We start from the raw sequence: 14,178 nt of genomic DNA on the forward strand, positions 1-14,178 counted from the left end.
CGGATGTGGTGGCCCCATTGGGAAAGAACTTGGATGAATTGAATGGACTTGTGGAAACCGCAGTGACACTGGCCAAACTCAGCTTATTCGCCCCCATGGCGCTTCTCTTAACCCACAGGAGCGGACTACTGCGACGCCGTCTTTCCTCGTACGTTGCCACGCTTTCAGCCGACGCGAGCGCCTTAATCGCGCTGTGGGACAGCCTGACACGCACCGTATTTGGGTTGGAAAGGAAGGAAAAGCCGAAAATTTTGTCCTCCAGCGCCGCTGGGGCACTCCTCACTGTAGCCTCCGCACTCCTGCAGCACACAGCAAAGACGCCGGTCACGACCACGCTCTGCGAAGTTCTTTTATGTTGTGGGCACGACCATGTTCAAGGGGAAGATCCGTATTATTTCCACACCAACTCGTTTCTTCTTGGACGTTATCGGACCAGTTCGGAGGTGGCGCGATCGGAGACGTTTGCGCGGCTCTTTGCCGGGGAACACGCACACCTGCTAACGCTGCACGGTGAGGCACTTGTTAGTAAACTCTGTGCCGAATTTAGTGGTCCGACGCATTTGAGTACCGCGGCCAGTCGTGGCTTGGTGCTTCTTTTGGGATTTATCACCGGCCCGGTCTCGTCGCAGCGAGCCTTTGAAACACTGTTGGAGGTCACCAAGAAATCTGTGGATTATTTCCTTTCCCTTGATGCACGTGACCGCGCCATTGCGGCTTCCACTGTCACGGCGCTGCACGCATACGAAACGCAGGCGCTGCGCGAGCAGCAGCTCCTCAAGACGTACCCGGACAGACCACCCAAGGGAATGTCAGAAGACGACTACGATGACCTGAAGCGGCGCGATGCCGTTGCCCTTGAAAAGGGTCGCAAGGTGTTGCGCGCGGAAGTCGAGAAACGGACACATGTGATTGAGGGCATCATACGGCAGAATAAGGTACCCCTGGCAACGATTCGTACGCTTGGAACCACGGGACATTTCCCTATCGAAGGGGTAGCGGTACTTTACCCGTACCTTCAGGCGACGCTAAATCGCAGCGACGTCCCCGAGGTCCTTGGGCGTCTTGTGTTGGATGCAATTTCCGGTTTGTTTTCAAAAACGGTTTTTGCGCACATGGCGGAGAACATGGCGTGTACCGTGGCGCAGTTGCACAGCAAAACCACTCTCACGTCTGAGGATGTGTCGCGGCTGTCAACGATGGCGCTGCACCTGCGCCAAGCCACCACTAGCATGATTCCTGCTCCGCTGTTTGTGGTGCTACTCCCATTCTCACGGGTTGCATTTAAGGCTGGCCGTGGCAGCAACGCCGTGCAGACTACAATTCCTCTTGCTACGCAGCACCAGATGATAGGCGTGCTATTGCAAAACCTCGGACAGTCGCAACTGCCACAGCCCACGGAGACGCTGCAGCTGCTTACCGGTATTCTACAGAACTTTCCCTCACTCTTCAAGAGCGTGCAGCAGGGCATCAATCTGCTGATGGCGATGATTCCCGCCTCGCACCTCGCTGCGCTGGAGCTCGGTCTGTTTACTCCCGCAGACGCCGTCAAGGAGGTGGTCGCCTCCGCATACCATCGCTTTTCGCACTTCCTGACGTGTCGCCGCGCGTTGGTCCTGGCGGCGGTTTCCCTGCATGATACCTCGACGGAAGTGGTGAAATCAATGCGGCTTGTTGCGCAGGACCCCGCGTACGCCTTCTCGCTCGAACCCAGCGACTGGAATGATCTTCTTTACTTTTTAAATACCTACGGCCAACACCACGTGTCACACGCCGTGCGCATTGGTGAGACCATGCGAACACTCTTCTCGCTGCCCTCTACTAGGGCGTCCCAGCAAAAACTTTGGCTTGAGGATCTGAAGCGCATCGCGGGACAAGGCGCTGTTGTCGCCATTCAGGTTCTCTCCTCTTCCTTGATCGCTGAAGCGTTTCAGGACGCCCTATTGTTTCTCTGCGACATGGCGGAGTCACCGAGCACGGAACCACTCATGCGACTCATCCTCTCCTGCGGCCGCGTGGTTCTGAACGACTGTGCGATGGATATTCTCAGGTCGCTGGCCCCCACGCTTCAAACGCGGCTCGGTAAGCCACCTAAGGATCTCAGTAACGCGCATAAGGAGCTCTACTTTGCCACCTCTACGGTCTGGCTTACGATCATTAGCTGTCGTCTCAAGGAAACGAAGTTGCTGGAATCCATTGTTGAGCAGCAGAGTAGCACATTGAACAAGTCCAGTTCGGCGATGGTGCATCGAGCGGTGTGCACCTCGATGGTGGAGATTACAAAGAACGCGGAGGTACGCGCCTCGCCGAAGTTGGACGAGTTTGTAGAGAAGTGTTTGAAACAAGTCATTCACTCGAGTTCCTACATCAAGAAGAAGGCACACGCCTACGGCCTCGTCGGTGTTCTTCAAGGCTTGGGCCTTACCTCCCTGAGACGCTACCACATTATGGCGATTATGCAGAAGGCCGTCAAGGAGAGCCAGACGGAGCGGACGGGAGTGATGCTGCTCATGGAGGTTCTTTCCGAGGAAATGGGAGCCAAGTTTGAGCCCTACGCACTCGCCATGTGCAGCGGTCTGCTTGAGGGTGTGGCGGACAAGGATCAAAAGGTCTCGGAGTGCGCCGACGACGCGTCGCGTGTCATGGTAAGCTCCTTGACAGCGGTGGGTCTGCGACAGCTTATTCCGCGCTTGGTGGATAGTCTGTCGGCGGAACAGGCAAAACTGCGCGTCCCTCCGCTAAACTTTATTGGTTATGTCGCCTTCTGTTCCCCCAAGCAGCTGGCCGCCACACTGCCTGAGATTACAAAACACATTAACGCCTGCCTCTTTGACGTCAACCATAATGTTTCGACGGCTGCGATGAATGCCTTGCGGCGTGTTGCAGGGGTGGTCTCTAACACGGAGATTCGGGAGCATGTGGAGTTAATTCTCGCCGCATTGCGCTCTCCAAATACGGAAACAGAGAATGCCTTAGATGCGTTGCTGTATACGCGTTTTGTGAATGCCGTGGATCCCGCATCTTTGGCTCTCATCATTCCCATCCTCTCACGTGGCCTTAGTAGCCAAATGCCGCAGCTCCGTCCAAAGGCGGCCCAGATCGTGGCCTCCATGGTGAACCTCGTCAACGACCCGAAGTCGCTCAAGCCGTACACTGAGGAGCTTGTGAGGCTACTTGAGGAAGCCGCAATGGATCCCAAGTCGGAGGCTCGTACGACCAGCGCCAAGGCGCTTGCTGCTCTCTCCGCCGCCATTGGTGGAAAGATGGTTGATGATATTGTGGCCTGGTGTTTTACGGTTCTGCAAAAGCCGCACATTAGCACGATTGAAAAGGCGGGTGCCGCTCAGGTGTTTGTGGAGGTTGTGGAAAGTTGTGGGGATTCCATTTTGTACGACTCATTTCCCACGATTGAGGCGGGCATGTTGGATGAGCGGCCTGTGGTGCGTGAAGGATTTCTACAAATCATGGTGTACGCGCCTTCCACCTTGAGTCCAGCCAACTTTCAGCGATTTTTGCCACTCTCCTTCCCATGGGTACTTGAAGGCCTCTCGCACTTTTCCGATCGTGTGCGGGATGTGGCATTGGTGGCAGGCACTGGCATCATTAACTTGTACGGCACACGCAATCTCTCCTTGGTGCTTGAGCCGTTGCTGTCTGGTGTGGTGAGTGAGGTGACGACGCTGCGTCAGAGCTCCATGCTGCTGGCTTCAAAGCTGCTCATTCACCTGGTGCAGCAAATTCGTAAGAAGATGCGTATTCATGCAGCCAAGGAGGATTTGGCGGGAGACCAAGACAAGACAAAGGAACTGGAGCAAATGTTGGAGCAGGAAGGCGAGGGAGAGGAGGAAGTCGAGGCCGGTGGTGTGCTACAGATGGAGGCCGCACGCGATGTGGAGAAGCGTGGCATCTCTATTCTTGGTTCTCTTGAGGAGATGCTGGGAACGGAGAGCTTCACTCGGTTGCTTGCGGCGATGTACTGCGGCCGCCATGAACGCAACCTCAACGTTCGCACGGATACCAATAATGCATGGCAGACGTGTGTGGCGAGTCTTCGTGGTGCTGTGAAAAAGATATTCAATGGTCTAGTCAGTGTTCTGATCTTGTTTGCCTCGTCTGAAAATTTGGATTGTGTGGAGATGGCCGTCAAAACGATTGAGTTCACTTCCCGCCTGAATGAGATGATCGAGCAGTTAATTGAGGCTCTCTGTGACCGTTACAAGGAGAACAATCGTCGAAGCAAACTTGGATCACTTATCTGCCTTGCCAACGTCGTGGTGTACATCGACTCGCGTCGTCTCATTGGGGTGGGCGGCCAAATTGTGGGGTGTGTGCTTCCCGGCATGCAGGACAAGGACCCGCAGGTGCAGGAGTGCGCGCGTGACGTCTTCGCGAAGGTGTCCAAGTCAGTCGGTCCACGACTTATTGAGGACGCCATTGAGGCCCAAATTGAGACCTCCGTGCGGGGGGTGGTGGAGGTGGTAAAGGTCAAGCCAGGCGCCGCGCTAGAAATCATCTTCAAGTACCTCGCCCAGCGATCGGTGTACACGCAAGATAATCTAGAGCTGCTCGACGCCATACTTGACGTGGATGAGGCCTATGAGCAGATGCGCCGGTTCAACGACGTCATTAGTCGAACACTTCTTGCGTTTCTTGTACAGGGACTTGAGGGAGCGAGCGAGAGCTACCAAAAGTTCATTGAAGGTATGCCCCGCGAATTTGAGCACTTGCCGATGGAGCATTGGGAAAAGGGACTTCGTTCCCCGGCGACGCAACGCGGCGCACTTCTCGCGGCAGAAGCGTATGGATTGGGTATATCATTTGACTATATTGAGGGCCTCTCCGCGGTGTTCCGCGCCGCCATTGAGGCACTTGCAAGCGAGGAGGATGAACTGCGAGGCATTGCGATTTCTATGATCCCGCGCCTCATTGCGTCGCTTGAGCAACGCGTGGTGGAATCTTTGGAGGAAGACGAGCAACAGGATCTTACCACTAGCAAGCGTGCCGCTGGTCGATATCTGCTGCAGTACTTGGATGTGTTTCAAAACACCTTGGGGGCTACGGCTCGTGCAGTGGTGACAGAGGCAGATCCGGAATTCAGTGTCCTTGCTGAGGGTGAACCTACGCGACTGTTTGACGTTTTCATGACATTCTACAACAGGGGTCTTGATTACGGCACCTCGCTACAAAAGGTGCAGGCGGTGGAGTGTATCCAAGACCTTTTGACGTTTGCACCGCGGCGTGTGAGCGCGGGTGCCGCCAACACCGTCGCTGGTCGCTGTTCCAAGGTGCTTTTTACGAGAAATGAGGGGGCTGTGGTTCTCGCGCTTGTGAGACTCTGCCTGCAGTTGATGAATTACCCCGCCAGCGGTAAGGAGAAGATGGTGGAGGGCACAATGGCGCTTGCAATGTTTAATGCCTCTCTCTGTGACAAGGGTGAGGCCCGTGTGCTGGCGCTTCGTGTCGTCATTCAGTTGTTGCAGAGGTCTGAAAGGTACGCTGATCTTATCCTTGGTACAGTGGTGACTAAGAAGACGGCGGTCGACACACCTTTGCTTTGCGGTGTTATGTGCCGCTTCATCTCCGTTGTCATACGGTATGGTCACTTTACCAAGGCCCTGAGTCACATTGCCAAATTGCTGGACCTTGTCTTGCCCATCTGGGAACGGGCGGAGACACCGGCAACCGCAGCCGTCGCCGGTGTGGCCGTCGCGGCGCTGTGCAAGTCGGCAAGTATTACAGACGCACAGCTTGCCGAGCTCCAAAAGAGGGCGCTAGCTATGATGGGCTCCAAGGGAAGTGGGGCCCTTGGCGGGTTTGCGTTTGCCTACTCGCTTGTGACCTGCGGCGTGGAGCGTGTGGACCCCGCATTCGTGCGTGCGGCGGCGGACGCCGTGCGAACGGCGGCGAGCATTGGTGCCAGCGACAAGTTAAGCATCACGTGGCTGTTGCGCGCTGCCGCTGCGCTGGCCAGCACCGGACTCCTGCAAGCCGCCGACCTCAAGCCGGAGGTTTACCTCCCCATGCTGCGCCGCGTGGACGCGAACGACGAGCTGATGATGAGCACGGCGCAGTATTACTACGACGTGCTGGCGGAGAGGTTCCCTGAGGCGGCGGCGGCGGCGGCGAATCTCCCGCGCGAGCAGAGCGCGCAGTGGGGCGTCGTCGGCCACTTTGACGCCGACCTCGACGACGAGGTGGCGGCCGACACGGTTTACTAGCGGCTGCGGCGACGGGTAGCAAGCCACGGGGGGTGGGGCGGGGGGCGTAGCGAGGATTAATGCTTAAAAGGCGCGAAGTGAAAAGTTTGTTTGTTTGTTTTTTTAATGAAGAGACATGCTTAACAAAAGCAAAAAGAAAAGGAGGATGGAGGGTAACTTTGCATTTATAAATAAGTAATGAGGTAGCAAATGTGGGCACGCGGGCGTGTTCAGCCGCCGACGCGTTGAGCATGAGCCGAAGCGTAATTTCTGATTGATGTTTGCTTTAAACCTCCTTTTATGGTTGGCTTTGCCCTGTGCTTCTTTTTGCTCCACCGCCTGCGGAGAAGGGAGGGGTGGAAGGCGGGAGAGTAGCGACACACGAAGGCACAAAAAAGGAGAAAAAGCAGAGGACACCAAGCGCGTGCGCGAGAGAGAGAGACCACAAAACAAAACAAAACAAAACAAAGAGAGTAAATGCAGACGAATTTTCAACTGGCGTCGGTGCACGGCATGTTGTACACGGGGGGCAACGTCGCATTTTCTCCCGACGGTCGCCAGTTGTACTCGCCCGTGAACAACTACATTTCGAGCATTCAGATCCAGCAGGAGGGGCATCGCTCGCTCTCGTGCAGTAACAGCACGATTCAGTGTTTTGACCTCTCGCAGGACGGCGATCTGTTGATTGCGATTGGCCGTCGCGGAGTCGGCTTCTTTTACGCCATTTCCGCCGGTGTGGTGCTTGACACCATCGCGTTTCCTCCCGACTGCGAGGTCCGCTGCGTCAAGTTTAGTCCCTGCGGCAAGTATGTTGCTCTCGCCCTTGAAAACACTCTTCAAGTCTACACTGCCCCGGCTCAGCGCGTTGTGGCCTACCACGCATGCCATAGGGTGGAGAACCTACACGCGGCGCTGACCTTGCCCATTATGAACATTGAATGGACACCCGACAGTGAACATCTTCTGCTGAGCGGGCAAGACGCCCGCATGAAGATTTATCCACGTCAAGGGAATGTGCAGCAGAAGGGGATGGCGATACAACAGAACGCATTGGTGGGTCACCGCGCCGGCGTTCATGGTGCCTGGTTCATCGATGACGCCTGCTGCCGCGTCGTGAGCGTCTCCGCCGATAACGTGATCATCACTTGGAGGCGGACAGCTGTGACACGTCGAGAGGTGCTGCAAGCCGTCGCCGCTGCGCAGCTGAAGGCGCGCGTAGGGGTGCATGCGGATGAAACTGCCGAAGAAAACGCATATGATGACGATGAGGCCGGCGGTGTGCCAAAATCATTTCTAGAAAAGCGGCGGCTGGAGCAGCTGAAGCTTGAGGGCGTGCGGGTCTCCGTTGCCGAGGACACACACCTCCCAGACATCCTCCGCTGCGCGTACGAGATTGACAAGAAGCACCTACTAACCCATAAAGGCAATGTGTCTGTCACTTGTTTTCACCAACGCCGTGGACTTGTGGCGATTGGCTACAACTCTGGCATCTTTGCCATTCATTCCTTGGCAACGGCCGATGAGGCGGAGCTCACGCTTGTCCATCTACTCTCCATCTCCGCCCAGTCACTCACTGCCGCGGCCTTCAGCCCAAGTGGAGACTTTGTTGCCTTTGGAAGTGCGCATTTAAAGCAACTCCTCCTGTGGGACTGGAAGTCCGAGGCGTACGTCCTGAAGGACCAGGCGCACTACTACGATATCTCTCGAACTGCCATTACAGCAGATTCTAGCAGCATCATTTCAGGTGGCGACGACGGCAAGGTAAAGGTGTGGAAGGCGTCCTCAGGTCAGTGTTATGTAACTTTCACCGAACACACGGCACCGGTGACAGGCATAGCAACCTGTGCAGCAACCAATGCCTTTTTCACCTGCAGCCGGGACGGCACAGCAAGAGGCTACGACCTTGTACGCTACCGTCACTTTCGTGTCTATGCAGCACCCGAGGAGACGCAACTCTCTTGCATTGCTGTCGATCCATCTGGGGAAGTCCTGGCAGTGGGCAGCGGACAGACAGATCGCATTTTCCTTTTCGCCGTGCAAACAGGAAAATTAATCGATCAGCTGCAGGGTCACGAGGCGCCTATTGCGTGTCTGGCATTTCATCCCTCTGGCACCGCCCTCGTCTCCGGTTCGCTTGATCACAATCTTGTCTTTTGGGACCTCTTTGCCCGCGGTGACGGCGGGGACCGCTTGAAGGGCGATGCGGAGGTAGTGGACATCGGCTCCGAGGTGGTGAGTGTTGCGTTCAGCAACAGTGGTCGCCGTCTGGCGGTGCTGACGATGAAGCAGGAGATCTCTGTGTACGAGACAGTTGTGCCGACAGAGCCGATCATCATCAAAACGTTCCAGACGAGCCTTGACGCCGCTGGTGGGTGGAACAAGACGGTGGGCCCCCGTAGCGCCAACTACAATGCCCGCTTCAACGTTGTTGCCTTTTCTCCGGAGGGCGAAAAGATTGTTGCCGGTGGGGAGTCCAAGTGGATTGTGATGTACCACGCTACCCAGGGCTACATGCTGAAGAAGTGGCCTGTCACGACGAACCAAGACGTCCAGGGGGCGGAGGAGCAGTACCAGTGGCGGCAAATAACGGAGGCAGGACACGTGGACGATATTGACGTGGATGACACGGACATTCATTTGCGTCGTGGGAAAATACTGGAGATGCCTGGAAGCCGGCACCGCCACTTTGCGACGGGAAAGCGTCAAACCGCCCTCACAGCACGCACGATGGACTTGGCGTTTGCGTGCACAGGGACGGAGTTTGTGGCGGCCACCACCGACGGACTGTTGGTGTTTTCTACGCGCGTTGCCCGCCCCAAGTTTCAACCTTTGCAACTCAGCGCCCACATCACGACGCAGCAGGTTCGCGAGCAACTGGACCGCGGCGAGCCTGTCATGGCCCTGATGGGGGCCTTGAACCTTGGAGACAAGATGCTCGGCGTGGAGTGTTTGCGGCGGATGCCACGAGAGGCCATTCCGGTCGCCGTCTCCTCCGTCCCCTCCGCGCTCTTCCCGCTGCTGGTGCAGTGGGTGAGCACCGAGGTGGAGGAGAGCCGGGGGATCGAGCAGGCGCTGCTCTGGGCGCAGTCGCTCATGCTGCACTCAAACGAGTGTGCCGGCGGCTTCGCGCAGGATCGCGGCCCCGTTATCCCCGCGCTGAAGGTTCTGCAGCGTGGACTGCAGCAGCACCGGCCGCTGACGGAGCTGGCGAAGGAGAACTACTACTCCCTGCGCTACATCATTGATATGACGAGGATGCAGAAAGACACCCTGCGACCCGCCGCTGGCGTCGAATAAAAATCCTCTCCGAGGCGCGCGAAGTAAAGTGAAACAAACCAACACGTAAAGGAAGGGGGAGGGAAGAAACAAAAAAAAATGTTGTTTCATCGATTAAAAAAGAAAAAAAACATTTTTTTTTAATGAAGTGTGCATCTCCCGCGGTTCTTGCGTGTGCGTTTGTGTCTGCTGAGGAGTTTAATATAACTCTCTGACGGACGCGGGTGGTAGCGAGAACGGGCGAGGGGTGTTCATGGATAATGCGACTAATGCAACCCGTCTTTTTCCCAAAGTTCTTGCTGGCGAGGTGAGCCACCTCTGTGGGTGTGTGCCATTGCTCCACGCGGGTTCATTTTCCTCGCCTTCATTGCGTTTGGAGGTTTTCTGCAGAATTCCCCACGCGCCTCGCTTCTCTTCTTCCGCCGCGGCGCCCCTTCTTCCACGGCAAGCGCGTGCGGACTGCAGCTGGGCAGTTGCCTTCGCGACAGCCGTGCGTAAACGTTTTGAGGTGAAATAGTGTCTGTAGGGAAAGTCATAAATTGTCATCACCCGAAAAGATAATGCGAGGCCATGGCGCGGAAACAACGTCGCGGGCGAAAGATGCGCACTTCTCGTATGGGATGTATTCCGCTGCGAATTCCCTTCCAGGAATCACATCGAGTATGAGAAACGAGTTTCTCCCGTTGATGCAGTGCCTTGAGCAGGGCAACGATGTTCTGTGCAAAACGTACATTGTCGAGCTTTCCCTCACGCTTGCACGCTTTGATGCCTTATTGAAGGAAGAGGAGCGGCGCGCGTTTGTGTGCGCGTTTGACGCGCTTGTGCGACGTCTCCTGAAGGACCTCCATCACTTTCTGGAGATGGAGTCGCTGCTGCAGCAGGACGTGTTGATGCTTGTGGAACTGCTAGAGCGGTGCCGCAGGATGGACCACCTGTGCAACTGCCGCGCGTTCACCTGTGCAGCAGGCGACGCCGCCGGGAGATCGAAGGAGGGGCAGAGCACCACATCACATCCCTCGGCAGCTGCAGCTGCTGCGCGCGACGTGAAGGCTCAGCGGGCCGATTCCTCGGAGGCGTGCGCGCTCAACCGCTCCGCATCGGAGCTGCAGCAGCTTTTTCAGGGTGACGTGGGCCATCCGTTGCAGCCAGCGTGCCCCGTGGCAGTCTCAGCTGCGGGTAGTGCAAGCGGCAACGAGACCGCCGCGAATCAGACGTCGAGCTCCGCAAGTCCTTTGCCCCACGCTCTCCAGCCACTGGCGTCAGTTGGAATGGCTTTGTCGCGGAAGCTCAGCGCCAGGCAGGGCCTTTGGTGGCGTGAGGAGTTCCGCGGGTTCTTGGCCGGTCGCATCACAAAAGGTGACGTCGCTGCGCTGATGAAACTGCTTTGTCCGGAAGGCGACAACACGAACGAAGCCGCCCCGCCGGTTAGCGACACTCAGTGGGATTCCACACCTCAACCGTCCGCGAAAGCAACCCGTACAAGTGGCAATAACAGGGATGCCGGCTCAAGTTATTTCGTCTCTGCGGACGCCGCGATGCCAAAACGCGTGATGCCAAATGCGGAAGATGCTGACAACTTTTCACGAGAGTCTGATGGAGCTAAGTTGGACGAAGCAGGAACGGCTTCTGCGTCATTGAGTGCTTCGTCAGGAGGCCGTTTGATGAACCAAACTGCGGTTTTTTTAAATATGTTGGTAGAGGGGCTCCTGTTTGGCGGTCCCTCCTCCGTTTCCTCACTGAACAGCTCTTTTGCAAGTGTAGAAGAGGCCGAGCAAAACAGTGCCGTGATGGATGCCGCGAATGAACCCCGCTGCGGCGGACCGGCGCAACAGAGGGACGTGCTTGGACGCTTCATTACCCTGCCATCCACTGCTGCGCTCAGTTTACTCTCGTCGTTATTCCCCTCCCTTCGTAACTACGCGGAGGACTTGAGAAAACTGGCCGAGGGTTTGGTGGAGACGGCTGATGGGAGCATCGTTGGCGGCCACTGTGCCTTGACCGCCGCGCTTGATCTGGCGCGCCGTACGCAAGGCGGCGGTCAACGCGCAAAAGGATCGCAGATGTGTGCTACTGGCTTCTGCGTCTTTGGTGAGAACACCATGGAGCCCTTGCATACCGCCACCACGTTGCCTATCATGACAGACGCCAGTGGGGGCGTGCGCCCCACCGATGTCGTGCTTTACTTGCTTATTCGATCTCTTCAGCGGGTGTCAGGCGACGCCGTCGGCACCTCCGCGAGTAGCTGTTTACCCGTTGGGGAGACAGATCAAGCAACACCAAAAGCCTCTTCTCTGGACTCCGCCACTGCCGCCTCACAGCCCCAACCGCAAGGTCATGCAACTGCACCAACAATTCCTCGTCGGCTTGGGGTGGAGTTGGAGATTATGATTAAGCAACTGCAGGAGTATATCGTCAATGCACGGGCCATGCAGCAACAGATACGGGAGGAGGTGACGCTTCTTGTTTTCCGCGTGATCAGCACCACAGTGGAGTTGCTTCTTCCCGCGGTACAGTTTGTGGACCCGCGTGTCTCAATGTTCTACCGCAAGTGGCTCTGTGACATGTACCGGCTCCTCTGGGAAGAAGACCTTATGGACCGATTTTATGCAATTCTGTCCACTTCCTTGCCCTCAGCGTCCAACCAAAGTGTGCCTTTGAAAAACCCCCCACTGTCGCGGGCGCAGTTGGCAACACTGCGCCGCGGGGGATCTAAGCGTTCGCTACGAAAAAGCGGCTCAGTAGGCGGCGCCACAGCACAGGCAACGGGGGGGACGACAAACAAGGAGGCAAACAACCCGTTGCCTGAAAAGGAGAACGAGTTTGCCATTCTCAACGACACAGTGAGCGAGAAGCGGGAGGAGGATTCCGAGTGGATTGCGCCTGGAAATGTGTACTCCCGGGCTGCACGCACGTTTGCCGACAGCGGCTCTGAGATGGCCTCGCTCAACTCTACCCTGGGTCCTCTTCCGTCGAAGTTGCTTGCTTTCACTTCAACCCCGGTAGACGTCGGGATTCAGGGGCTTGGACTTTTTGGTGACCCCAGCGTCCTCATAGCGGAGTCGTTGCTGGAAGGCAGCGTGGAGGAGGCTCCACCGACGCGTGGTTTTGTCATGACGCGTCTTATGGCTGCCCTCCTGCGTGACGGCAGCACCGACAAGCTGCGCCACCTTGCCCTCGCATCCGAGCGCTCCACGCGCGGCGCCGGAGTTGTGGCGGCAACCCCGCACGACTCCCATTCCACGACTGCGCGAAAGCCTGTCCCTGCGATGCGAAACACGCGGCGGTCAACGCGCAAGAAGACTACTTCACCATATTCCTCTCCAATGACGACAAAGTTGCCGCAGACGGCACCTGAAACAAAAAATGCGGCGCCACAGCAAGTTTCTCTCACGCTGTATCCCGTCTTGACCAGCGTCGATGACGTAAAGGCACTTTACCTCTCTGTGCTCGAAGATGCCGAGGTGGCGCTTTCGCCGCTTGACCCGATCCGGGCTGCCCTTGTGCAGAACACGGTGGACTTCCTCGCCTCCGGGATGCGGCTTCCAGGAGCTGCCTATGAGCTACTGGACGCCTACTTGGACGATGTGAGCATTGAACCGATCCAGCCTCCCGCCACTAGGCGTGTGGCTCTGGACGGCACGCCGGAGACGACGCGGGGCGGCGGTGAGTATCCGTTGCCCGTGTCGGATTCACCCTTCTCCGTCACCACGGTGCGGCGGGCGCGGCAGATGCCTTCGGATGTCCCCGCCGCGATTGGGGGAAAGATGCACACACCACACTCGAGCCACCCCATCCAATCAAGGCGCGGGGGTCCAGTGGACAAGGATGCAGGTGCCGCTGCTTTGAGGTTTCCGTTGGTCCCCAAGGTGATCCCGTCGTGGAATACGCAGGAGGAGACGGAGCAGTTTTTGATGATTCTAGCGCTGCTGCGTCGCGAGTATATTGTGCTTCGCGCGGAGCTGGGTCTTGCGCCACTGCCACCTTGCAAGGAATCCAAATAGGCAGTGCCCGAGTGAAAGAGTCTGGATAATGACGAACCGAAGAGGTAAAGAGGGGTGGGGGAAAAAAAAAAGGATAGCATTTTCTTTTTTTTTTGGCTTTTTGCTTTTTAAAGCTTTCCGTTCCTGTTGTTGTTGTCTCCTCTACATGTGTGTGGGTGGCACGGTGTTCGTCACTTTCACTTGCTGGTGGGGCCCTGCTTTTTCCCGGGCAGGCCTCTGCCATTGACGCAGCGCTTTGAATGCAGAAAAACACGATAGCAAGAAGCGAAAAAGAACACCCAATTTGTGTTGTGTGATGTGTTACTTGTGTACTTCTCTTTCTTTTCTTTTCTTTTCTTTTTTTTTTGCTGGGGGGGGGTCCTTCATTTGCTTCCATTGCAAGTTGTTTGCTGTGGTGCAGAGTTCCACAACACCTTCAAGCAGACACACGCACGCAATCACACTCACATATTTATATTTGTCTATAGTTGTATTTGTTTCTATTAAGGGGGCGGGCAGGCAAGCGCCAAGACGAGTAGAGAAGGAAAACCCCAAAAACAAAAAGAAGCGGGGAGGGGGAAAGTTTTTGCCCAACTCACTCGGACTGGTGGGCAACCCAATTGGCGTTTGTTTGTCTTGTTTTAGTTCTTGCTTTTTTTTGTTTGTTTGCAAACAAGTGTTAGGGCGTAGGCAACTTTTTTTTCCCCACCTGTTTCTGTGATAGACCG

The 14,178-nt window shown here is 56.3% G+C and overlaps 4 protein-coding genes across 4 annotated transcripts in view, besides 3 other annotated features; all 4 read left to right on the forward strand.

Annotated features, from left to right (window-relative positions):
* Positions 1–37, forward strand: part of Tco025E_01598 (uncharacterized protein) — a gene marked incomplete at both ends in the record, with an annotated part of 1,674 nt that extends 1,637 nt beyond the window's left edge. Inside the window, one exon of the mRNA XM_029368536.1 lies at positions 1–37. This exon is cut by the window's left edge and continues 1,637 nt beyond it. Coding sequence (XP_029231359.1) covers positions 1–37 — 37 coding nt within the window.
* Positions 38–95: 58 nt separating this feature from the next.
* On the forward strand, positions 96–6,215 carry Tco025E_01599 (uncharacterized protein; the record flags this gene model as incomplete). The annotated part of the gene is made up of 1 exon (XM_029368537.1): positions 96–6,215. The coding sequence occupies one exon, from the start codon at positions 96–98 to the stop codon at positions 6,213–6,215; it is 6,120 nt and encodes a 2,039-aa protein (XP_029231360.1).
* Positions 6,216–6,638: 423 nt separating this feature from the next.
* Positions 6,639–6,663: a microsatellite.
* An 8-nt stretch (positions 6,664–6,671) lies between these two features.
* Tco025E_01600 (periodic tryptophan protein 2-like protein) lies at positions 6,672–9,491 on the forward strand (the record flags this gene model as incomplete). Its single annotated transcript, XM_029368538.1, has 1 exon — positions 6,672–9,491. The coding sequence occupies one exon, from the start codon at positions 6,672–6,674 to the stop codon at positions 9,489–9,491; it is 2,820 nt and encodes a 939-aa protein (XP_029231361.1).
* Positions 9,492–10,030: 539 nt separating this feature from the next.
* Tco025E_01601 (uncharacterized protein) lies at positions 10,031–13,471 on the forward strand (the record flags this gene model as incomplete). The annotated part of the gene is made up of 1 exon (XM_029368539.1): positions 10,031–13,471. One exon carries the CDS (start codon positions 10,031–10,033, stop codon positions 13,469–13,471), a length of 3,441 nt encoding a protein of 1,146 aa, XP_029231362.1.
* Positions 13,472–13,783: 312 nt separating this feature from the next.
* Positions 13,784–13,817: a microsatellite.
* Positions 13,818–14,075: 258 nt separating this feature from the next.
* Positions 14,076–14,119: a microsatellite.
* Positions 14,120–14,178: the final 59 nt, after the last annotated feature.

This window comes from Trypanosoma conorhini, assembly GCF_003719485.1.
Source record: "Trypanosoma conorhini strain 025E chromosome Unknown Tco_14.4_contig_00054, whole genome shotgun sequence".
In the NCBI taxonomy this organism is placed as follows: domain Eukaryota; phylum Euglenozoa; class Kinetoplastea; order Trypanosomatida; family Trypanosomatidae; genus Trypanosoma; species Trypanosoma conorhini.